The sequence below is a fragment of the Prunus avium genome, chromosome 5, assembly GCF_965620075.1.
Source record: "Prunus avium chromosome 5, drPruAviu1.hap1.1, whole genome shotgun sequence".
In the NCBI taxonomy this organism is placed as follows: Eukaryota; Viridiplantae; Streptophyta; class Magnoliopsida; order Rosales; family Rosaceae; genus Prunus; species Prunus avium.
Window position 1 is genome coordinate 23,151,939 of NC_142288.1, and position 25,471 is coordinate 23,177,409.

At 39.9% G+C, this 25,471-nt stretch overlaps 2 protein-coding genes and 1 pseudogene across 3 annotated transcripts; all 3 read right to left on the reverse strand.

Annotated features, from left to right (window-relative positions):
* Positions 1 to 9,166: 9,166 nt before the first annotated feature.
* Positions 9,167 to 10,496, reverse strand: LOC110760600 (RING-H2 finger protein ATL22-like). Its single transcript, XM_021962901.2, has 2 exons — positions 9,998 to 10,496; positions 9,167 to 9,613 (listed from the first exon to the last, which is right to left on the reverse strand). Exons 1-2 carry the CDS (start codon positions 10,416 to 10,418, stop codon positions 9,210 to 9,212), a joined length of 825 nt encoding a protein of 274 aa, XP_021818593.2. The 5' UTR covers positions 10,419 to 10,496; the 3' UTR covers positions 9,167 to 9,209.
* A 475-nt stretch (positions 10,497 to 10,971) lies between these two features.
* Positions 10,972 to 12,481, reverse strand: LOC110760641 (putative RING-H2 finger protein ATL21A; annotated as a pseudogene). The gene is made up of 2 exons (XR_015835752.1): positions 11,802 to 12,481; positions 10,972 to 11,471 (listed from the first exon to the last, which is right to left on the reverse strand). The product of XR_015835752.1 is annotated as a putative RING-H2 finger protein ATL21A (transcript).
* A 93-nt stretch (positions 12,482 to 12,574) lies between these two features.
* Positions 12,575 to 15,670, reverse strand: LOC110748045 (RING-H2 finger protein ATL20-like). Its single transcript, XM_088252964.1, has 2 exons — positions 14,776 to 15,670; positions 12,575 to 13,196 (listed from the first exon to the last, which is right to left on the reverse strand). Exons 1-2 carry the CDS (start codon positions 15,521 to 15,523, stop codon positions 12,730 to 12,732), a joined length of 1,215 nt encoding a protein of 404 aa, XP_088109090.1. The 5' UTR covers positions 15,524 to 15,670; the 3' UTR covers positions 12,575 to 12,729.
* Positions 15,671 to 25,471: the final 9,801 nt, after the last annotated feature.

Here is a 25,471-nt window from a genome sequence, read left to right on the forward strand (position 1 = left end):
ACAATAAACCATACCAATATTGGGTCGTATTGACCTCATGACAACAATAAACCCAGTCTATATAAGGCCAACGAAACATCCCAGTCATCTCTTTCTACGAGATGACAAACATATGAGATAAAAACGACGCGCTTTGTTTAAACAAAACAAACCAAACCAAAATCCACAATATATTGTAGGACTTATTACATGTGAGAGAGCTAACTGGGTGTAAAACAAAAAAGTATTTTTCCTGATGAATTAGAGCATTGTGAGCAGTTGGTACTTTGTGCGAGGAAGGCAAAATAAGAAACAGAAGAGAAGGAGGCGATGAAGATGAACTTTTAATACTTGGGTTCACAAATAAATAACAAACCAAATTAACCATATATGCATGTATCCATCTCCTTGTCGTCATTAATTAAAGGCACAACACTTTAATAATAGTATCCATACATATGGCAATTTTATGTCACCTTCCCATCCCAAATATATATTGTGAATGCCAATCGTATATACCATAGAAAGTAGAAATTACAGAGTGATATTATATCATCACGTCAGATGGTGATACTCCTCCTTAGAAATTGCCATCTATTTTTATTTTTAAAAGTTAAAACTAATTGGAGCTGGATATGTAATTATACATTTACCCTTTCAAATAAATTATTAAATATAAATAAATAAATAAAAGAGAACGATTGACCCAAAACTGCCTCCCCCCTGTGCATATATTAGCAATATACAAATCAAACGATGATCTCACAAATATACATTGACTATAAACGGTTGCAAAACAATGACAGGCAAATGAATATAAACTATATATAATAACGATGCTAAATAAAATGAATGACACTACCCAAAAAAAGAGTCCTATTTGAGGTGATAAGAGATGAACCCTCTTGTCCATGCATTCTGAAATAACTTCTTCCTATTTTCATGAAATAAATAAAAAAATTCCAAGAGGAAGATCAAAAAGGATCCCAATATTGGTCTCGTGCATTCCAAAATAATAGGATGTGCCGTATTTGGCCTTCTAATCTTGTAGCTTACATCAAAGTAATTAAATAGGAAATACTTTACAATTGAACTCATTTCCTAACTTTTTTTTCTCGACTTCTTTCATATGGGATGAATTGTATAGCATCTTCCCTTTTCAACACTGACATTAAAAATCCAAGAAACGTTCACTAAATTATTGTTATCTCTCCTGTGGATTTCGACAAAGTGGGTAGGTTGCATTCATTCTAAGCCACTCGTCTACACAACTAGCATGGAAATAATGGTTGCATTGTGGTATAATCCTTAGTGTTTCCTTGGATTTGTACTCGGACAAACAAATTGGGCAACTGTTGTCATTCGGCTTGGGCAATTCCCAACTCTCACCCAGCAGAGTCTTGGGATATGATTCGATGGTCGAAGCATCAAGCCCCGTTACGACGGTGGAAGGTTGTTGGCTGGTTAGGGTGGATAATTCTGCGATGGGATGGTGGTTTTGAACTTGAACGGTTTTGTTACAAAAATAAAGTACAAGCCAAATGAATAACAAAAGCCTAGGAATTCCCATGCCCACCATTCTGCGATGGGATGGCAATTTTATCTCACCATCCCATCCCAAATATATATTGTGCGAATCAAATGCCAATCCTAAATACCACAGAAAGGACGACGTTCATGTCCAAATCGAGTTATGTTAAATGTTGTGCTTAACTTGATTATGATATCTAACTTGATTATGATGTATTGATGTAACTACGGAGGGAGAAATTATACAATAGTATTGTAGTACTAGGTGGCATTTGTCAGGTGGTGGTACGAACGAATGATGTGACGACATCTGAGCAACAGCTACTAAAAGAAAAAGAGGAACAAAAGTTCGTTTGATATTACCGTTAACGTCACCCATCAAACCTTCGTGGAAAATGTACAAGAAAAACTTGTATACCACAGGAATATAGCATTGTTTTGTTATCCCAAACCAATCATGTTCTTCCACGCGTGATAAAAATTCCACATAACGGAGTGTGATTGGATGGGAATAACAAAACATTGTTATCCCAGTAACATGCACTACTAGAAATGTGGCTACTAGCCACTGATTATTTAGATACAAGTTCATTAAAGTGCCTTGTGAATTTTTTTTGGAGACTAATTCTCCCACCATGCCTATTAAAGATATTTGGGATAGACATTGGTGTCTAATACAAAAAAGTAATTTTCATTCTTTTTCCTTAGTATTTGGGCATTTTTATCAGTCCCAATTTGTTATTATCAATCCCAACTTGTCAAAGGACACTACTAGAAAATCAGTCATTACCCACTGATTATGTAGATACAAATTTATAAAAGTGGCGTATAATTTTTTTTTGGAAACTAAGAATCCCATTCTGCCTATTAAAGGTTTTTGGGATAGACATTGGTGTATAATACAAATACAGTGATTTTCATTTTTTTTGTTGTAAATATTTGGGCCTCTGTTATCAATCCCCACTGAGGCTCCTTTTGACGACATGTATAAAAATTTTCCCCCAAAATTTCAATTTTTGAAATTTAAAAATCCCTCTCTTTTTAAGCTTTAATACTCATATTCAACCACAAATAGGATAAGCGACGTGCTCTCCTTCCCCTTTGCCTTTGGTAGAAGTTGGATTTTTCTATTCCCTTTTTTTTTATCTGCCCTTCCATTGTGGATTTTGATGTATTTTGTTTTGGGTTTTCTGCCTTTAATGAATTTACATCTTTCTCGACCAACACAAGAATACTCATCTTCAGTGTTTGTCTTGCTAGATTTGATTTCCACACTCTGTTGAGTTCTCTATTTTATTTACTTATGTTTTATTCTTTCATATTCTGTCTCTCACATGGTCTTCCATTTCGTTTTGGTTTTTTTTTAATAGTGATTTGCCTTGTTTTTGTCAATTGATCTAACAAACATGGGTGATTGGTAAGATTTGGTTCTATTTCACTCACTTTTCTTCAACCTGCTCTGTTTTGACATTATTATTTTTAAATGTAATCCTTACAAACTGATTTTTGAACTATAGGAGCTGTGGTCGATTCCTGGGCCTAAAGATTGCTTGCAAAACAGAAGAATGGTTGTTCAAGTTCAAGGTTAAACCTCTAGGTTTCTTCTTTTCCTAAGAAAACAAAAAAAATAAATAAATAAATTATGTGTGATTCATCCACGGGATTGCTTAGTGAAAATGGTTTTTTGTTGAAATGTAACCATGTTTATGAATCCTCTTATATACCACTGGACCTCACAAATTGAAAGGCAAAAAATTGATTCAAAGCAAAAAGAAGAAACCAGTGGACAACACCAATTAATGGATACTTGGACATCACAAATTGAAAAGTTTAATGAATTCAAATCAAAAGGAAGAAGCCGTTGGACAATACTAACTATTACTAAGTGTGAAAGTTTTTTTTTTAAATATCTTATTCACATTTGGAGACTGATATCAATTGCTAAAAAGAAAATTATAAAGGGACAATTAAACTTAAGAAATGTTAAAACAAATTAATAAAGGGACTGATTCACTCAAATATATTATTGATCTATTTTGTATAAGAGGATGGACTGATGACTCAAATGGTCTCTTTTGAGCAATACCCACCCCAAGCTAGGATACTGTTAACTTAATGGTGGCTGCATAGTTGCTATTGCTTAAAGGGGGCTATTAATTGTATCTAAAATTAATAATACACACAAATTCAAAGCAGTAGCTAGTCTTTGTTTTTTTAGTAGTGATGTAAGTCTTTCTCCAGATGTACAACACCTTCTCACTGCCCAAAGATTTGCAAGTTTTTTTCCTTCTTCTTCTCTCTCTTTGGTTCTCTCTCAGAAGCCATGGCCATGGGTGTTCTCATTCAGTCCACTGAGCATTGTTCTTATATTAAGTATTGTCAACAGTTCTTTTGGGTTAACTATACACCCATTGTTTGAGCCTAAAACACTCATTTAACAAGAATCCACGTTCGACTGATACTCCCAATAGCTTATCCAAAGCAAAGATCCTCAAACTAATCCCCCTTTCCCCCCAAAAGAAAAGGAAAATTCAATGATTTTCTTTTACTAGCAGACCAATAAAAATTGGGAGAAAGATGATTTCAATTAATTTCAAAGAAAGAAAAAATCAGAGAAAAAATTAAGAGGAATGAATATCTGAAAGCATCAACAATAACATTCAAGTAAGCTTTTTTTCTCATTTAAGAAGAAATCGTCAGTTTTCTCATTGATACCTTTTACCTGTTGCGTTAGCAAGGAAATACAGATGTTGTAGCAGTTGGTAGAATTGGTTGTATAATGTGTATTTCTTAATGATTTATTGGAATATGAAAAGGAATTTGAAGTTTGAATTATTTTTTAAAAATAAAATAAGATAGTCTGATGGGCATTTTCCGTACATAAGCAAGCAACCGTACAAAAGTCAATATAAATACAAATACAAGACTTGAACAAATATAAATACAATTATAAAATATTTTGATTGCCCATGGTGTTGGAGCTATAGAAAGTCAACATATTGTGTCACCAATGTTTTTTAATCGTAACAAAGACCAAAAAGTCACGGCCGTCACATATGTAACAAACCCAAAATTCGTAATTGCAGGGTGACTGTTGACTTTAGTTGCTAAAAAAACGTTACTAATAAGAACAATAGTCACACAAAAAATAGTTATGACTGCCGCTTTTTTTTTAGTGTAGTGATTTTTGGCCAATTTCTTCAGTAGCTTTATGAAGGATGAACATGGCTTCTCAATGAGTCAAATGCCAAAAAAAATCTTGCAGAAATGGCAGAAACGCCAATACATCAATTCTTTTAGCATGATCGAGTTGGCTCGTAAAAGAAGCAAGTCAAACCCTGATAAATTTTAAAGAAACCAACTTATTTACACATCTACATATATAGTTGTTGTGAAAAATGGACAAACACTTTCACTCACTCCCCTAATGATCTTGTTGTTGATGGACTTTGTGACACACACAATGATGGATGAATCACACACACACACTTGAGACAACAACCAAGCACAAAGTGACACAAGAATTTATAGAGGTTCAGCAATTGCCTACATCCTCTTGGTGATCCCCTTGAGAAATTCACTTCATGAAAGAATAAGTTACAACTTTGGTTTTACATAGAAAACCCCCTTAGAACTCTATTCTCTCCCCAAGCTCTCTTTTCTCTCTCACCCTTTGCTCAACACTTTGATGCACTTGTGAACACTCACACAACCCTTGGTGTTTCCCTCCTTGGTGTCTAGACTCTCAAGACCCCAACTCAGCTCCTAACTTGAACTGATTGCTCTCCCTCACGTTCTCCCTTGGTGAGTTAACCTCCTTTGAACACAATAGCACCCAGCTACTTAACCACCTTGAGATTAACCACACCTATCTTCAACTTGCTTTCACAACTTATAATGTCTTGCTTTACATCCCATTACTCACACAGACCAATGGACACAAGATAAGGCACATCTTGTCTTCCACGTTCCTTCCTTTAGTCTCCCACTTAGACTAAAGATCAGATCATGCAAGTAAACAACTCCCACTTCAGCCACCTTCCACTAAACCAGAAAATGGAGAGTGAATCCTTCAAAGCAAGACAAACAATTGGCAATGAGTGCTCTCCCAACTATCCAGCAGGTAGTCAACCTTCTTTTAACTCAGAAGTGACCCATTAAGCACCTGCAATTAGTTGGAAAGCGATAGCCACCGAAAACACAGTTGAAAACACGTAAGAAAACATCAGCACAGCACAGGGGCGACCGGTCGCTGATACCTTGCGACCGGTCGCTACGACCATTTGGATACATAGCGACCGGTCGCTGATACCTTGCGACCGGTCGCTTTCTGCGAATTCTTCAGACTTCGAATCTGTGTAAAAACGACCGGTCGCCCAAACCTTGCGACCGGTCGCTCACTCCTTCACTTGCATACTAAATGTGAGCCATTTTTCCAACAATCTCCACCTTGGCGAACCATTTAATCACCCCATGAACCATTGTTGACCTCTAGAACCTCTTCAACCTCTTAGAAATCGTTCTAGTAATTTCCAAGAGCTCCACCATGGCAATACACCTCTTTGCCTCAATGCACCTTTGGTGGAAGGTGCTCCTCCCAAGCCTAAACTTGAGTAACATGGACCTCTTGTGCAAAAAAGAGTTCCCCCTTGCCAAATTCGTTGCTCCTTGCCTCCTTGGAACCTTGAATCTTGGACTTCCCTTGATATGCAAACCACATACCAAACCTTTGTTCACTAAATCCCCACTTAGCACTCCTTGCTCTTGGATTTAAGAACACATTTCTTTTCATCAATGCACCTCTCCAACTTTCCCGCTTCATGCTCCCTATAGCACTCCGAAACGTGGCTGGATCTTCTTGGTCCATCCATCCAAAACCTAGGGAAGGTTTGATGGATTCCTTGGGCTTGGACCTTGCACTTGATGATGGCTCCACCTCAAGTAGAACCCCTTTGTGAGTTTGTTGTTGTTGCCCTCCTTCTTCAGCCCTTGTGTCAAGCTCCACCTCAAATGGAGACTCCTCCATGACCACCTTGGCAAGAAGTTTCCTTTCAACAACATCCTCCCCATCATTCCTTGTCTTGACTTCACCTTTGTGGAATTTCCTCTCCACACTTTCTGCACCTTTGAAATCAAGCACCCTTGATGATGAACCGTTAGTCATACAACCTTGACTAACCTTCCTTGCCCAACATCTCTTGAGCACACTTGCAGCTACATCATGTTGGACCGGCTCCTTGACATTAAGACTTGTTGCTTGCTCTTCCTTGGTACAAATCTCTGCACCACCCAAAAGCTTGTATGTGTTGTTTGGTTGAATCTCCCCTCTCATAACCACCACAGAACCTTGTGTGACCATAAGCTTCCCTCCTTTGGCCTTGTAAGAGCAACCTTCTCTATCCAAAGAACCAAGAGAGACTAGATTCGTTCTTAGTGCAGGTACAAACCTTACCTCACTAAGAGTCCAAACTTCACCACCTTGCAACTTGATCTTCACAGTCCCTATGCCCAAAACTTCACATGTAGTTTTGTCTCCCAACATAATCTTGCATGCATCCTTATCCTCATATGTGTCAAACATCAACTTATTTGCACACACATGATATGAGCACCCGGAATCTAAAATCCAACTTGAAGAAGAATCCTTACACGAAGAACTTGCCATGACTTCCCCGTTACTTTCATCCGTAACCGTCAAGAGTTCATCACATGTGTCCTCATCACACACGTGGGCTGAACTTCCAGCTTTCTTCATCTTGTTCAGCTTCTCCTTCCATACCGGACAATCTCGTCTCCAATGATCCATAGATCCACACTCGAAGCACCCTTCATTGTCCTTGGACTTAGTATTCCTTTTGCTGCCCTTGCCTTCTTGCTTGCTTGAACGCCTCCCTGCGAACAAGCCAGCATCTTGAGAGTTCTCCTCCGAACGTTGAGACATCCTGTGATGCGTCATCACATCTTGCACCACCTCCTCAAAATTCAAAGTACTCTTCCCGAACATTAGTGTAGTTCGGAAATGCTTATAAGACGGAGGCAAGGATGTTAGTAACATGAGTGCCTTATCCTCCGTATTATACAACACATCCATTCTTTGCAAGTCAGCAACACATCTATTGAAGCTGCTCAAATGCTCCATTAGATTACCTTCCTCCGCCATCCGAAGATTTAGGAGTTCCTCCTTGAGGAAGAGCTTGTTGGTCAGCGACTTCCCTGCAAACATCTCTTCGAGCTTCTCCCATGTTTGCTTCGCTGTGTCCTTCATCACGTTGATGAGCACCTCATCGGAGATGAAGTTCTCGATGGCTCCTCTAGCCAACTCATCTTGCACACCCCACTCCGCATCTGTCATGGTAACCGGCTTCTTCTCTTTGCCTTCCAAGACAACACTGAGATTTTGTTGTGTAAGGGCTGACTTCATCCTCCTTTGCCAAAGTGTGAAGTTCTCCTTCCCTGTGAAAGGCTTCAACTCCACCTTCATGCTGACAGATTGTGGTAGCCTCTGATGCATAGAGCTACTTCCACCTTCAGCTTCCTTGTCACTTGCCATCTTCAACACACTAGCACTTGCTGCTCCAACACAGCTCTGATACCACTTGTTGTGAAAAATGGACAAACACTTTCACTCACTCCCCTAATGATCTTGTTGTTGATGGACTTTGTGACACACACAATGATGGATGAATCACACACACACACTTGAGACAACAACCAAGCACAAAGTGACACAAGAATTTATAGAGGTTCAGCAATTGCCTACATCCTCTTGGTGATCCCCTTGAGAAATTCACTTCATGAAAGAATAAGTTACAACTTTGGTTTTACATAGAAAACCCCCTTAGAACTCTATTCTCTCCCCAAGCTCTCTTTTCTCTCTCACCCTTTGCTCAACACTTTGATGCACTTGTGAACACTCACACAACCCTTGGTGTTTCCCTCCTTGGTGTCTAGACTCTCAAGACCCCAACTCAGCTCCTAACTTGAACTGATTGCTCTCCCTCACGTTCTCCCTTGGTGAGTTAACCTCCTTTGAACACAATAGCACCCAGCTACTTAACCACCTTGAGATTAACCACACCTATCTTCAACTTGCTTTCACAACTTATAATGTCTTGCTTTACATCCCATTACTCACACAGACCAATGGACACAAGATAAGGCACATCTTGTCTTCCACGTTCCTTCCTTTAGTCTCCCACTTAGACTAAAGATCAGATCATGCAAGTAAACAACTCCCACTTCAGCCACCTTCCACTAAACCAGAAAATGGAGAGTGAATCCTTCAAAGCAAGACAAACAATTGGCAATGAGTGCTCTCCCAACTATCCAGCAGGTAGTCAACCTTCTTTTAACTCAGAAGTGACCCATTAAGCACCTGCAATTAGTTGGAAAGCGATAGCCACCGAAAACACAGTTGAAAACACGTAAGAAAACATCAGCACAGCACAGGGGCGACCGGTCGCTGATACCTTGCGACCGGTCGCTACGACCATTTGGATACATAGCGACCGGTCGCTGATACCTTGCGACCGGTCGCTTTCTGCGAATTCTTCAGACTTCGAATCTGTGTAAAAACGACCGGTCGCCCAAACCTTGCGACCGGTCGCTCACTCCTTCACTTGCATACTAAATGTGAGCCATTTTTCCAACAATAGTAGTACAAGACAATCATATCTCAGTGACTAAATGACTTTTTTTATTTATCTCTCTTGTTGATTTCGACAAAGAGGGCATGTTGCATTCCTTCTAAGCCACTCATCTACACAATTAGCATGAAAATAATGGTTGCATTCAGGTATGGTCCGCAAAACTTCCTTGGGCTGGTACTCGCACAAGCATATTGGGCAAATGTTGTCATTAGGCACAGGCAATTCCCAGCTCTCACCGAGTTGAGTCTTGGGATATGATTCGATGGTGGCACCATCAAGCCCCGCTATGCGTGTGGAAGGTCGTCGATTGGTTATGGTGGAGACTTCTGTGATAGGCCGGTGGTGGTTCAGATACATTCTGTAACCCAAATAAAACGTAAGCAATAGCAGAGGAATTCCCAAGCCCATCATTAAGCCGTACTTTTCAGCTCTTGCAGTACCTGAAGAGGAACTACCTGCAAAACTTAATTGCATCCCATTAGTTCACCATCAATTATAACTGCATGTTTGATATACATATGAATTTGTACCCGAGTTTCAATGGTCCTCTAATTTACTTTGTAATTTCTGGTCTCATCTAATTGTGTCAGAGTTGGCAATTTGATCATTCTGTCAAATTCCATCAAAATAGATAGGTCATTTTTCGGGTGATTTGTACATGATTGACAATTCTACCTCTCAAATTAACAGTCATATTGACAGAATAACCAAATTGTCCCTATAACACAATTGGAGAATGCTAGAAATTAAACACTAAATTAAAGGGTTCGGATCCATAATCAGCCACCATTGTATATATGTGTAATATGTGTAGCATCACTAATAATCAAAGAGCATACCGAAATGTGACCCAGAGCATTGAATTTTCAAACTTTTGTGATTCTTCAAACCACAAACCTGGCCTCCTAATTCACAGGAACGACATTCAGGCATGTCCCATGTCAACTCGGCACCACGGTTCGGATAATCCCACTCGAATGTACTTGGAACCAAAGTTGTCAAAATCACAGAGCAATTTATAGGCAACGGTTCATCAAATGGTGGCGAAAACCAATGCGTTGGCACAGCAATGACCTTGTAGTTGTCAGTGCCAAGGCAAAAGACGGGTGTTGTATCCCCTTTATAAGAGGAGCAGTTGAGGAACGTGTAGTTTGTAGGGTTCAAGTATGAAAATGGTGAATTTACAAGGCTGATGTCATGGTTGAAAAATCGTTTAGGCAGGCAGTTGCCCGGGTCGTTGATCGATACTCTTTGCTCCATGTAGTTAATGCTTTGGAGGATGAAGTCTCCAGAGGATGGGAGAGTGAGAATGGTTTGGCTTCGGTTGTTACATGAGAGATCAAACCCTGGATACCCACAATTACTTGGGACTTGGTTGTTTCTTAGTTGGAAAGGGAAACGAACCAGTAGGGCGCCAGCGGTGCATGTTGAACTACCACAGGCGGTGGTTTTTGCAGCGCTCTGTGGAAGGAAGAGGAGGAATAGGAATATGGTCGAGAAGGTGGAGATTTCTAAGGTAGCAGCCATGTAGGGTCTAATATGAGTCTAAAATATACCGATATGAGTCTAAAATATGGCCGGCCTATGACTGTGACAATAAACCCAAAGGCCTAATCAACCACATCTCTGTCTGCCTCATTTAATTAAGGCCAAATATACTATATGCAATTCAAATGACAATCATCGATATATGACATATACCTTTGTTTATAGAAAGCAAAAGATATGAGATAAATGATTTCATAAAAAACTATATACACAAATCAAATTAAAATAAAATAAAAAGATTAAAGACCCGTTTTGGAACTGCTTTTATAAGAGGCATTTCTACACCAAAGAATTTTTTTGTCAGAAACGCTTTTATTAAAACAACGTTGAAATTTTGTTTGTTAATATTACTGTTTCTGAGATTGATTTCGACAAATGGGGCAAGTTGCATTCAATCTAAGCCACTCATCTATACAACTGGCATGAAAATAATGGCTGCAAGCTGGTATAGTCCTCAGTATTGCCATGGCTTTGTACTCTCCCAAACATATCGGGCAAGTGTTGTCCTTGGGCTCCGGCAATTCCAAACTCTCACCAAGCTGAGTCTTAGGATAGGACTCGATGGTCTGACCATCAAGCCCCATTCTGAGCATGTGAGGTTCTCGATTGCTTACTGTGGATAGTTCGCAATTGGCTGGTGGGACCGACTACCGGCACTTATCAAGTCACAAACACAAAGTGCAGTCCCAATGATGCACAAAAGCCCACGGATTCCCATGCTTATGATTATGCCAAACTTTGCAACTCTTGAGAGACCTGAAAAGACTGAATTTGCAACAATATATAAGGAATACCATTAGTTCATGCTCAAGTATGATGAAAATATTAATTAGGACGTGTTTTTAATTGCAATGGACTATGAATTTGGATCGACGTCCTCTAATTATGCCACGCCTGATAATTTGATATTTTTGTCAAATTCCGTCAATATGGCCTCGAAATGAGTATAACCAAATTGACAATTCTACCTCTCAAATTAACGGTTTGACCAAATTACCACGCATATTAACTGAAGGACCAAAATAAAATCCAAGTACAAATTCATGTGTAACATATATATATTTAATAATATTTACTCAAAAAAAAAAAACATACGGTAATCTGAAGGATCAAGGCACTTAATTTGCGAACTTGCACCGTCGAATCCACAATAAAGACCAGCTGCTTCACAAGAAAGACATTCAGGCTCGGGCCATCCCAACTGAAGACCTTGCAACGGATCAAATAAGCTTGGAACCAAAGCTGTTGAAATCACAACGCACTGCTCCGAACCGTTACCCGGGAGCGATAACAAGCTCGTTGGCGCTGCAATGACCTTGTAGTTCTCATTGCTCAAGCAAGAAATTGGTGCAAAAGTCCATGTTGCTGCAGCTGCAGCCGAGCAGTTGAGGAACATGTAGGTTTCGAGGCCATGCGCGTAGATGAAGGGTGAATCTTTAAGAGTGATGTCATGGTCGAGGAACCGCTTAGGGAGGCAGTTATCCGGGTCGTGGATCGATATGATTTGGTCCTTGTAATTGATGGTCTGGACGATGAAGTCTCCGGAAGATGAGAGAGTGAGAATGGTTTCAGATTCGTTGTTGCATGAGAGATCAAACCCTGGATATCCACAATGTGAGGGTTGAAGGTTGCTTATCCGAAAAGGGAAGCGAACCGATGGGCTGCCGGCTGTGCATTTTGATCGAGGACATGTGGTAGCCCTTGCTGGTGTGTGAGGAAGGAAGAAGAACAAGAAGAATAACAAGGTGAAGATTTCTAAGGTGGCCATATGAGCTAGGCGGGGAAAACCAGACCAATATATAGGTAGTGACCGCCGGCTTACTATATATGACTATGCCATGACAAAACAAACCCAACAAACAACATCGTCCACGTTAACTAAGGAAACTATTGTATTACAAAACATTCATTGTCTCTATCGATTACAAACCCTAAGTATATTATATACAAAACAAATCACAACCATACTATAATTAAATTGTGGCAAAAAGCGACAAGGAAGCAAAAAATAGATCATCGAATTCTATGGCGACGGTAAAGAAGTTGAAGATGAAGACATTGAGGACGAAGGGGTTATAAGAGCTGAGCCCTCCGGTGACTTCCGGCAAACGGGGCAAGTTGCGTTCATTTTGAGCCACTCGTCTACACAAGTAGCATGGAAGTAATGGTTGCACTCTGGTATAGTCCTCAGTTCTTCCTTGGTTTGGTACTCACCCAAACATATGGAGCAAGTGGTGTCGTTGGGCTTGGGCAACCTCCGACTCTCACCTAGCAAAGTTTTTGGGTACGATTCGATAGTTGGACCGTCGAGGCCCACTACGACAATAGCGGGCTGCTGAGAAGCTGAGGTAGAGAGGTCCATGTTTGGCCGGTTGCGGCGACCATAAGCACTTATTCTGCCGCAGACATAACTTGCTAGTCCAAGGATACATAAGAACCCGGGTATTCCCACGCCTATGATTATGCCGTATTTTGCACTTCTTGGAAGACCTGAAATTGCAATAGACAACGTTAGTATTTTGCAAAATTCTTTTGTCCTGTTTTTTTTAAATAATAAACTATAATGAACAACTGGTGCATTTACACATCACTAATGACGTAATGTAATTGATTAAAAATAGGATGATTTTGGCCACTACAAACAAAAGCTTAATTTCTTTGAAGGGGACTTCTCAGAAGTTGGAACCTGATGATCATGGCATTAATAAATGTTTGAAGCTATAAGTTGGTAAGCATGGAAACTTTCAGTCAAGCTACGGATTAGGACAAAAGCATTGTTGATCACAAAGGCTCACAACAGTCCAAAAGTCAAACTAGGCTATAATTAAAAGGCACCACCATGCTAACGTGGCATTACGCGTCACTGCCACATAGTGGCTTTGCTAATGATAGAAAGAGATGTCCTAACCACAAGTATGAACAATATTTGGGTTCACATCCATGTTCAACTCAGTTGTGATTTATAAATCTATATTGTATATATGTTGGAACAACTAATTTTCTAAATCACCATTTAACGATCATATTTATAAATATAAAAAATCAATCAAATTATAGTTCGTTTAGTCATTTATATGTATCAAATAAATCGATAGTTTTGATAATAATTAAGATTATGGCGATGAACTGTCCATTTATTTAATACAACATATGACTAAACGGTCTCTCAATTTATTGAATTTTTTTTTTTTTTTTTTTATAAAGATGAACTTTAAATGATTATTTGGAAATGAAACATTTTAATCATAATATGGGTATATGGTGAGAATTCAAAATCACAAGTGAAGTGGACGTGAAAGTTCAGTCTGATGTGCCCTCAAAGTATTAACCCGAAAATATCCTACCCAAGGGATATGCACCACGACCCCTCCCAGGAATTGACTTAGTCATTTTGTTTACCAGATTCAACACTGTTCTCTCTCGCTCGAGGTTCTTTCAACTCAAGCGAAAAATATTGGGATAATTCTAAGGTTAAAGTCACATTCTAACTTTGAGGACCACGAATGATAAAAATAAAAAAATAAAGATGTAATCTGATAGTTTCGTAAACCTTAGGAACGTTTTGTGATATTAAGCTTTTTCCGTATATAAGAATAACAAAAATAATAAAAAGTTTCCTAAACACAAACTAATGTTCTCTTAAAAATGTGACACGTTTACATTCAAGCAAAATTTCTACCTTATCAATGATCTGGATTAAAAATCTAAAAAAAATAGTATCTTAAACTGTTTATCAAAACCAAATTTCCCAATAAAATTGTGGTAAACTTTACGCATGATAAGTGAGTGAAATTAAATTAACCACAACCTGGTTCGGCCCCAACTATGGGTGGCACCTTTAAGCCTTAACCACAACCCAGACTAATCCCCACTCACACCGAATCGGCCCGTAAGGGGTAAAGTGTTGGCCAAAGTGGTGACTCCGTACGAGAGCAGGGATTGAACCCCTGACCTCTCTTAAGGAATGAGAGTGCCGAACTACTCACACCAACCACTTGGTTGTTGTTAATTACTTTCAATCATGCACATAATTAATTATATATATCAGCGAGTAATTCAAAAAACCTACCTTTTGTTTTAGCCTTAGGATCAGAGCAGACAATCTGACTAGCATCTCTGTTTAACCCACAATCTCTCCCAATGGCTTCACAAAGGCTACAATCAGGCGTTGACCAAGTCAACGCAACACTTTCTATGGCATCTCCAAATACACCCCATTCATGCGTAGCTCTTGCCGGAACCCGAACACTCGAAATCACCGCGCACGAAGGTCCTGACGACGATGGTGACGGCGACGGTGACGGAGCCTTAGACTGAAGCCAATTATCGTACTCTCTCGACGGCATAGCAAAGACCGTGTGATTCTCATCGCTGAGGCAGGAAATATTCCTGGCCGTGACTGGAAACGACGTTGCCTGAGGCGAGCATTTGAGGAACGTGTACATTTGGAAATTTTGGATGCGGAACGGCGTCGTGTCGGGGGGGTTGTCGAAGCTGCGGTCTAGGAAGCGTTTGGGGAGGCAGTTATCGGGGTCGTTGACAATAAGTGTTTGGAGATCGTAATCTATGGTTTGGACTATGAAGTTATTGCCACTAGAGTTTGTGAGAGAGAGTGTGGTTTGAAGGGTTTCGTTGTTGCATGAGAGGTCAAACCCTGCATACCCACAACGCCGGAGTTGGAGTATCCGAAGCCGGAAAGGGAAGCGGACTGTCGGTCCGCCTGGGCAGCTTGAGTGGGGGCAGGAAGCCCGTGTTGGAATGATGAAGAAGAAGATCAACAAGAGTAAGAATGAGAAGAAGAGATCTAAGGCAGCCATTTGATAGTGAAAACTAGAAATGAGCTGTTCGGTGAAGGGTTTAAGCTAGTTAGGCGTATAGAGTGGTTCATAGCTAACCTCAAGCTATTTTATGATGAATGATTGTGAAAAGAATATGTAAATGGTTTGACATTATAGTTGGGCTGGAAGTCTCGTGACGTGCATGTGGCGGTGGGAACAGGGCGAATGTCATCGCCTTCAGACTGTTGTTTTGTTTTGGATATTAAATTTGGGTGGCATGGCATAATGGAAGAAGTCAGCGCTTGATACAAGAAGCAAATTGTTGGGTCCAGGAAGGCTTTTTGAATGCGGCTTCAAACTCACATCATATGGAGTGACAAGTTTACAGTTTGTTTTTGACAAGTTTACAGTTTGTTTACCGAGACCATCTGAATCTTCTAAATTTAATTCATTAAACATGAAGTTTACAGTTTGTTTACCGAGACCATCTGAATCTTCTAAATTTAATTCATTAAAGACCAAGTCTACTTTTGAACAATTTCTAGAGAATATATGACCTAGGCTGAAAATTAATGTAAGAGTCACATCCTATAGTCCATTGATTCGATGCATACTTTTCAGAGAAACCCAACAAATAATATCAAAACTAAATTAATTTCAAATAATAATAATAATATCGATTATATATTTGTATGACTGACTCGTTAATTACATAAGCTTCAAACTAGATCTCACATCGAACAACGGTTCATAATCATTTATATGTTAGTTAAGACAAAGACAAGACATAAACAAGACCCTAAACCAAGGAAAGCTTATCTACCATCTCTCATACTTTTACATGTTTACATATCCATGTTTTAGGGATGTTTACATATCCATGTTTTAGGGATACCTTTTCAGAATTTGTGGTATTAGATGTAACTAATAATTAACCTTGTACAATTGCATATATCTCTTCATGTGAGTAATACAATTCCAGATTAGCATTCACTGCAAATCTTCTTCTCCAATTTCATCTCTATTCTCTCAATTACACTATCTTTGGCATTATATACTCTTACTTTTTGTTCCCCTCACAGTCTTCTTTAATCCAATACCTAGCAAACAAAATAAATTATTGAAATTCAGTTTGAAACATGAAGCACCAGTACGTACGTAATAATAATTTCCAGGCACCATTATATTGCACGTCAGCTTTTTAGAATAGTATGTTTGTTAAAGTTTATCTGATTCCGACCAAAAATTAAACACGGATTCTGTAATTAATCAAGATTTCGACCAGTACTTGGCTTAATTAATTTTGAAAGGGCAGTGAGATAGACGTCAGTAATAGAAAAAATCAAAAGAAAAGAAAATATGGCACTGAAACTCTACATAATTAAACAAAAAATATTCATATACCATTGACAAAAACACAATAATTTACGATAAATTGATATTTAATTATGTTTGGTTGGATAAGATTTTCACGTCACTAACTAATGTGAAACACGATATGAACTTCCAAGTCATATATGATATACCCACTACTAGAAAATCTTATTATAAGCCACAAATAACCTATGGCCTATATTCGTGTTGGTTATAAATAAGAGATATTTAGTCATATACCTATTCTAAATTATAAATAAACCCTACACCATTTAGTTTCTATAAAAAGAACCCAAGAAGTGATAGCTGGCCCTATTGAATTTAATTTTAATTATTAAATTACTTTGATGCCCTATTGAGTGTTTTGGGTTTTTTTATGAGGTTTTGGGTAGGCCTGTAAATAAAGCCCGGGCCCGATGGGCTGGCCCGAACCCGGCCCTATTTTTTAATGCATGGGCTTACCCGGCCAGAAGTAATGGGCGGGCTTGGCCCGGCCCGAAGTCTAATGAGTAGGGCTTGGGCTTCATTTTTAAGCCCTTTAAAAGCCCGGCCCGGCCCGATTATAATTATTTTATTTAATTAATATATATTATATATAATATTAATAGTTTGAAAAGGCCCGTTACTTTGTCTCATATCTCCCCAACACCTTCATTTTTTAAGAGCATGCTTTGTCTCATATCTCATCTCTCCCAACACCTTCATTTTTTATTTTTTTCCCATCTTCTTCTTCCTTCCGTTACTTTCCATCTCTCCCTCTCTCTTTTATTTCTTTTTTCCTTCTTCTTCTCTCCCTCTCTCTTTCTATTTTTCCTCCTTCTTCCTCTGTTAGTCTCTGCAATTTTTTTTCTCTTCTCCCTCTTTTGCGTCATCTTCCATATCTCTCTCTTTTTTCTATTTTTTTCCATCGCTCTCTTCTCTTCCTTCGTCTCCTTCTTCCCGCTCTCCCTCGAACACCAGTTGTTGTCTGGCCTTGTCCTCTTCGTGGGCTGAGAAAAAGAAAAGGCATTGTGTGTGTTAAATGGTGGGCTAATATTTAATTATAGGGTACTGAAGAACATGCAGCAATTTACCGAGTCTTTGGCAAAACTGAAGCTTCCTTTGGACCTTGAATCACCAACCAGTTCAGGAAATTCAAGCTCTGATCAGAAAATGTAGACACCGAAGAACAGCGGTTCCCGTGTGTTTTATAGGGCTAAATAGGCCCGACTCATTGGCCCGATCATAAGCCCGAAAATATTAGGCCCATGGGTAGGGCCTGGGCTTTGTATATTTGATATAGGGCTGGCCCGGCCCGGCCCGATAACTCCTTAGGGCTGAAAAGGCCCGTTACTAGTTAGGGCCTGGGCTCACACCTATTAGGGCTGGGCTGGCCCGGCCCGGCCCATTTTACAGGCCTAGTTTTGGGGTTGGGTTTGTTTTAAGAAATCAATGGTAGTTTTGTAATTTAAAAGAAGTTAAAAGTCTTTTTGTTATGTTGAAAATGGACTTTATGTGTGTTTCTAAAATCCATTTTATATATGGTTTTTTTATAATTTGGACTCTCATATTGGGTATAATACTAAATCTCCCTGTAAATAATCCATGTCGTGACCAAAGGGTGTTTGCCACCACAGATTGACCACATAACACAAAATTGTGCTAGTTGTGGTTGTTGCCGTTAACTTTTGGTACTAACATCACCTACTTTATTTATTTAAAATTTGACACTTGAAGCCTTATATATCGAAAAATAGCCGCGAACTACTGACGAAGCACCATAGAAGCCAACCGATGATGTTGTGGTGGTTGACGGTGGGGCATCTCACGGGTACGATATAACAATGGTGGAGGCTATGATCAGCGGTTTAGGCATATTGATTAAAGTGCGGATCGTTTGAGTTGCAAGAAGAAAAGATGATGTGGTAGGATTGAATTTTTTTAGAAATTAAATTACATGATGTGGAATATGACTTGGAAAGACATGTCATGCTCCACATCGTAGTGTATATAAGTTGGTGTCCATAAAATTATTGTATAAAAAATGTATCGAGAATATTTATTCTATGATACTTAAGCAAGATCTAGAAATTCAAATCCGTATGAATAACATGACAAAATGCATTCCTAATAGTAGTATAATAATGCCTCTGAGGCATTGCAGCATTACAAGCAGCAGAAACTAAACAAAGTGCAGCAGAAGATACCCAGCTCTAATATCATAGCCATTTTTTATGTGCTAATTGTGAGAGAGAGAGTGAGGTTAATAAGTATCTATCATTATGAGGGAATCTAATTAATGACCTAGAGGATCAAATTTCTCGAATCAATTACGTAATCATATTTTAATGCCGCATGATGTAATAAGTGGTGTGTATAGTATACCAAAAACTAATTTTTAAAGTCCAATACGAGGGAATCTAGTATAGTGATCTTTGTAAAATATACTGATTTAAGTTTAACTATTATGTGGGAGATCAATTAAAGTTGATTATGCTCGGTAAATTTATCAAATATATGATACTCCAATCTTATACAACAATGTGATGCTTATATACCAAATATGACTAAGAAAAAAAGAAGAAGACTAGTTTGCAAATTTGTACTTCTAGCCAACCTACTTCCAGGCCTAGCTCAGCCCAGCCCATAAAACTTTTTTTATTTTTATTTTTCGAAAAACCCATAAAACAATTTTAAATGATTTTTAGTTTAACTGTAGTTGTTTTTGTTTCCTAGAGTTTGACACTTTTACTATTTATCAATTTTGTTCTTGTAGTTTAAATTTAAGCAATTCAAGAGCAAATTCTAATTTCTGTCAAAATATAATAACTGCTGTTAGTTGTTGAGGGGCATTTCGGTCCAAAAACAAAGATAATCAAAACCCAAAAAAATAATAATAAAATAACAAATTTTTTTTTAAAAGTAACCAAAAATTAAAAACCCATATTACCCAAACCCCACCTGCCCCTATCATGTTTCCCCACCCCAATCCCTGTTAGCTTGTAATAGATTAGTTAGTTGGTTACCTTTTCTATCTTGTCATCTTGCGTGTGAAACACAAAGTCCTTATTTTATGGTTACCTTGTTTTAGGGAACTTTGCTTTCTTGTCTTAGGGAAACTTTGTTTTCTTGTCTTAGGGATGCCTTGTCTACCTCTTGGCTTGTAGTTATAAATGTGTTGTAAGTAATACAAAGGAAATTAAGTTGAAATTAGAAAATATGTTGCAGCTCCAATTCTCTCTACATTCTCCACTTCCTCCACTTAATCTTCTCTATATCTGACATGGTATCAGAGCAGCGATCTTGCTGACTCTAGTCTCGAATTGTTGCTGCTATCATGGGAGAAAACGATTTCTTTCCCACTGAAAATAGCACCACCGATCCGGCTACTCCTTCTCAACCTACCTTCACAGAATTTGCAGATCAAATGGCTGAGTTGATGAAGACACAAGCATCTACATCAACTACGACCCCGACTCCGACGATTACCTATGAAACCTCTTCTGCACAAATTGGCATTAAATTGGATGGCTCCAACTATGCCTTATGGTCTCAAGTTATTGAGATGTATGTTGCTGGCAAAGACAAGCTGGTATATCTCACTGGTGAACTCCCAACACCTTCTCAGACAGACTCGACATTCAACCAATGGCGAACAGAAAATGCAATTGTGAAAGGGTGGCTAATCAACTCCATGGAGCCAAGGTTAATTGGCAACTTCATTAGATTCCCAACGGGCCAAAGGAGTTTGGGATGCAATAGCCACAACTTACTTTGATGGCACTGACACCTCCCAGGTGTATAATCTTAAAAGGCGAATCTACCGTATGCGACAAGGGGGAGGTTCGATTGAAGCTTACTACAATGATCTCCGAGGCTTATGACGAGAAATCAATTTTCGTCGTCCAAATGAGATGAAGTGCGAGCTGGATATTAAGAAATACTATGATATCATCCAAGAAGATCGAGTTTATATTTTCTTGGATGGTTTGGATGATCGACTTGACAAAGCCTGAAGTGACGTGCTCCAAATGAGTCCATATCCTATAGTAGAGTGAGCCTATGCTCATGTTCGACGAGAAGATATCCGACAAGCTGTGATGTTAGGAGCTCCAACACCAACCGGAGCAGGATTGGCAACAAAAGGAACATACCGACCCTCTCGCCCGACTCCAACTCCCAATTCCCCAGTTATTGCTTCTCTCCAGCCACAAATCACTACCAACAAGACTACTCCACCTTCTTGACCCAAGGCTCCCACAGATGGGAATGGTTGCACTCACTGCGGGAATCCAAAGCACACTCGAGAAACCTGTTTGAAATTACATGGCTATCCGAATTGGTGGGAAGGTCTCAAGGCTCGTAAACTTGCTGCTGGTGGAATGGGTCGTGCTGCCCCTGTCACCATGGATCCTTTGATCACATTAATTCCTCATGAAGAATCTACCTCAGCACCATAAAAGAACTCTTCATCTTTCAGTGACTCAGGTAACTGTGGATATGTATTTCATACATCATATACAAGTGACTCCACATGTTGGATTATTGATTCAGGAGCCACAAATCATATGACGTTTGATCCAACCAATTTTCTAAGCACAACTACATCACAACGAACAAGTATTGCCAACGCAAATGGTGTTACTTCTCCTGTGGTCGGTGCTGGAACCATTGGCCTTTCTCCATCTCTTACTCTTCAAAATACTTTGCTTGTCCCATCGTTGTCTAATAAATTGATGTATGTTGGCCAAGCTACTGAGCAACTAAATTGTTGTGTACTCATGTATCCCGACTTCTGTTTATTTCAGGATATTCTCACCAAGGAGATTATTGGTCGTGGTACTAAGAGGGGGGGGTTGTACTATGTGGATGATTTCAGTATGGGAAAGGCACATAGTGTGAAGCACTCATCAACTTGGAAGGATCGACAACTTTGGCTATGGCACCGGCGTTTGGGGCATCCGTCTTTTGGCTATATGAGACATCTATTTCCAGATTTGTTTTCGAGTTCCTGTACCACTGATTTCCAATGTGATACTTGTATCTTAGCTAAGAGCCACAGAGTCTCTTATCCATTAAGTACAAATAAAAGTGTTACTCCATTTGCTTTGATACATTCTGATGTTTGGGGTCCTTCACCTATCTCTACAACTGCTGGCTTCCGGTGGTTTATCACCTTTGTAGATGATTGTACCCGCATGACTTGGCTCTTCATGATGAAAAATAAAACTGATGTGTTCCCTAAATTTCAGTCATTTCACAAGCAAATTGAGACTCAATTCTCTACCAAGATTCAAGTCCTTCGTTCTGACAATGGGGGTGAATATATCAACCATGATTTTCAGACTTACTTCCAAATGCATGGCATCATCCATGAGACCACTTGTCCTAAAACTCCCCAACAGAATGGTGTTGCGGAACGAAAAAATCAACACCTCCTTGAACCAACACGAGCCCTTTTGATTGGAGCTCATGTTCCTCGCCACCATTGGGATGATGCTATAGTTACCGCAGTCTACCTCATCAACCGAATGCCTTCCAAAGTTTTAGACTTCCGGACTCCATTACAAGCACTTGCCCAACATGGGCCCTTGCCCTTCGTTCAGATGCTTACGCCCCGAGTCTTTGGTTGTGTGGCATTCGTCCATCTCCATAAGAATCAACGTGGCAAACTTGATCCATGTGCTCTCAGATGTGTTTTCGTAGGCTATGCCGCTCATCAGAAATGATACCGGTGTTATCACCCCTCCAGCCGTTGTACGTATGTCACTTTGGATGTCACCTTTATGGAGTCTGAGATGTTCTTCCATGAAGCAGAACTTCGAACCTGCCCAAAAACGACCAGTCGCCAGGAGCCCAGCGACCGGTCTCTAGCAAGTCCTGAAGCAGAATTTCGAACCTGTCCAAAAGAGACCGGTCGCCAGGAGCCCAGCGACCGGTCTCCATCAAGGCCTGAAGCTGAATTTCGACTCTGCCCAAAAGCGACCGGTCGCCAGGAGCCCAGAGACCGGTCGTCAGAAAATTCTGAAGCTGGAGTTAGAACCTGCCCAAAAGCGACCGGTCGCCAGGAACCCAACGACCGGTCGCCAGCCCGCCAAGAACACGATATTTCTTCATATTTTTCCAACGAGACTGATGAAGACCCCCCTCACATCCCAGTACCCTCTGATCAATCTCCTGAGAATACTCCTGAGGTAAGTGATTCTATTACATCTACTGCTTTAGCTGATGAAACTGTTAAATATCAATTACCTGTTAGACAGAACCGTGGAAAACCACCAATTCGGTACTCACCGGATGGTGGCAAGGCATCAAAATATCCAATTGCCAACTATGTGTCTACTGAAAAATTATCTGAACCTCTCCAGGACTTTGTACATCAGTTATCTGCAATTCATATTCCAACAAAAGTAAGTGAAGCACTGAAGGATCCAAAATGGGTTCAAGCAATGAAGGAGGAGATGCAAGCTCTGGAGAAAAATCATACATGGACACTGGAGACCTTACCTCAAGGAAAGAAGACTGTGGGATGCAGATGGGTTTACACCTTGAAATATAATGCTGATGGGTCAATCGAATGTTACAAAGCAAGGCTTGTGGCAAAGGGATACACACAAACTTATGGTATTGACTACGAAGAAACATTTGCCCCTGTTGCAAAACTTAACACTGTTCGGGTGCTATTGTCCATTGCAGCAAATCTTGATTGGCCTCTCCACCAATTTGATGTGAAAAATGCCTTCTTGCATGGAGAACTCTCAGAAGAAGTATACATGGATATCCCACCAGGATATGTTACATCCACTCATGCTAATGTGGTGTGTAGATTACGAAAGGCATTGTATGAATTGAAGCAGTTTCCCCGGGCATGGTTTGGGCGTTTTACCTTAGCAATGAAGACTTATGGTTTTACGCAGAGTAACTCTGACCATACTCTGTTCTTAAAACACCAAGGCGGGAAGGTAACGGCTCTAATCATTTACGTTGATGATATGATTATTATTGGGAATGATACACAGGAAATCTCTCAACTACAAAAATGTTTGGCAAAGGAATTTGAAATGAAGAACCTTGGTGGACTCAAGTACTTCTTGGGCATTGAAATTGCTCGATCACAGCAAGGCATATTTCTCTCACAAAGAAAGTACGTTCTAGATTTATTGGCAGAAACAGGGATGCTAGATTGCAAACCTGTGGACACTCCAATTGTTCAAAATCACCACCTTGGGGAATATCCCAATCAGATACCCACTAACAAAGAAAGATATCAAAGGTTAGTGGGGCGATTGATCTACTTGTCCCATACCCGGCCCGACATCGCATATGCTGTAAGTGTTGCTAGTCAGTTTATGCATTGTCCAAGTGAAGATCATATGGATGCAGTTCTTCGGATTCTTAAATATTTGAAGTCAGCACCAGGAAAATGACTTATGTTCTCTAGAAATGGTCATCTGAATATCAGTGGCTATACCGATGCGGATTGGGCGGGAAATGTCACTGATAGACGATCAACATCAGGTTACTTCACATTTGTGGGAGGTAACTTGGTTACTTGGAGAAGCAAAAAACAGAAAGTAGTTGCCTTGTCTAGTGCAGAAGCCGAATTTAAAGGAATGACCAAAGGAATTTGCGAACTCCTTTGGTTAAAGCAATTGCTTACAGAGATTGGATTTGCACCTACATTAGGAATGCATCTACTATGTGATAACAAGGCTGCCATATCCATTGCCCATAATCCAGTTCAGCATGATCGGACTGAACATGTTGAAGTGGATCGACACTTCATTAAAGAGAAACTTGAAAACAAAGAAATTCAGCTTCCGTTTGTCAAGTCCGAAGACCAGCTGGCCGATATATTGACAAAAGCAGTTTCTAGCAGAGTATTCCACAACTCACTGGTCAAGTTGGGCATTGGCGACATCTACGCACCAACTTGAGGGGGAGTGTTAGCTTGTAATAGATTAGTTAGTTGGTTACCTTTTCTATCTTATCATCTTGTGTGTGAAACACAAAGTCCTTATTTTATGGTTACCTTGTTTTAGGGAACTTTGCTTTCTTGTCTTAGGGAAACTTTGTTTTCTTGTCTTAGGGATGCCTTGTCTACCTCTTGGCTTGTAGTTATAAATGTGTTGTAAGTAATACAAAGGAAATTAAGTTGAAATCAAAAAATATGTTGCAACTCCAATTCTCTCTACATTCTCCACTTCCTCCACTTAATCTTCTCTATATTTGACAATCCCGACCCACAATCCCTCCCGTCGGAGATTCCCTTGGCCATGCCATCGCTAACGTACTCCCCCACCATCGCTAGCTTGAACCCGACACATGTCTAGTTCCTCTTGGTCAAAACAAAGGGGGCAACGACGTCATGGCTAGCCGGTAATCGTGGTTGTATAAGAGCAAGGCCTGGATGCTGTTGTAGTAAATTCTAAGCTTGTGGTTGGGGTTGGCAGCAAGGTGGGTGAGGTCCTAGGTGGCAGTGAGCTCAGAGTGAGTGTCGTTGAGTGTGAAAACGGAGGCCAAGTCGACCCGAAATTCTAGGAAGCGGGGCCGGAGGGCTAGCCAGGCGATGAAGAAGACGAGGGACATGACGGCGAAGACAGCAACGACAACAATAAGGAGGCGGCATAGGAG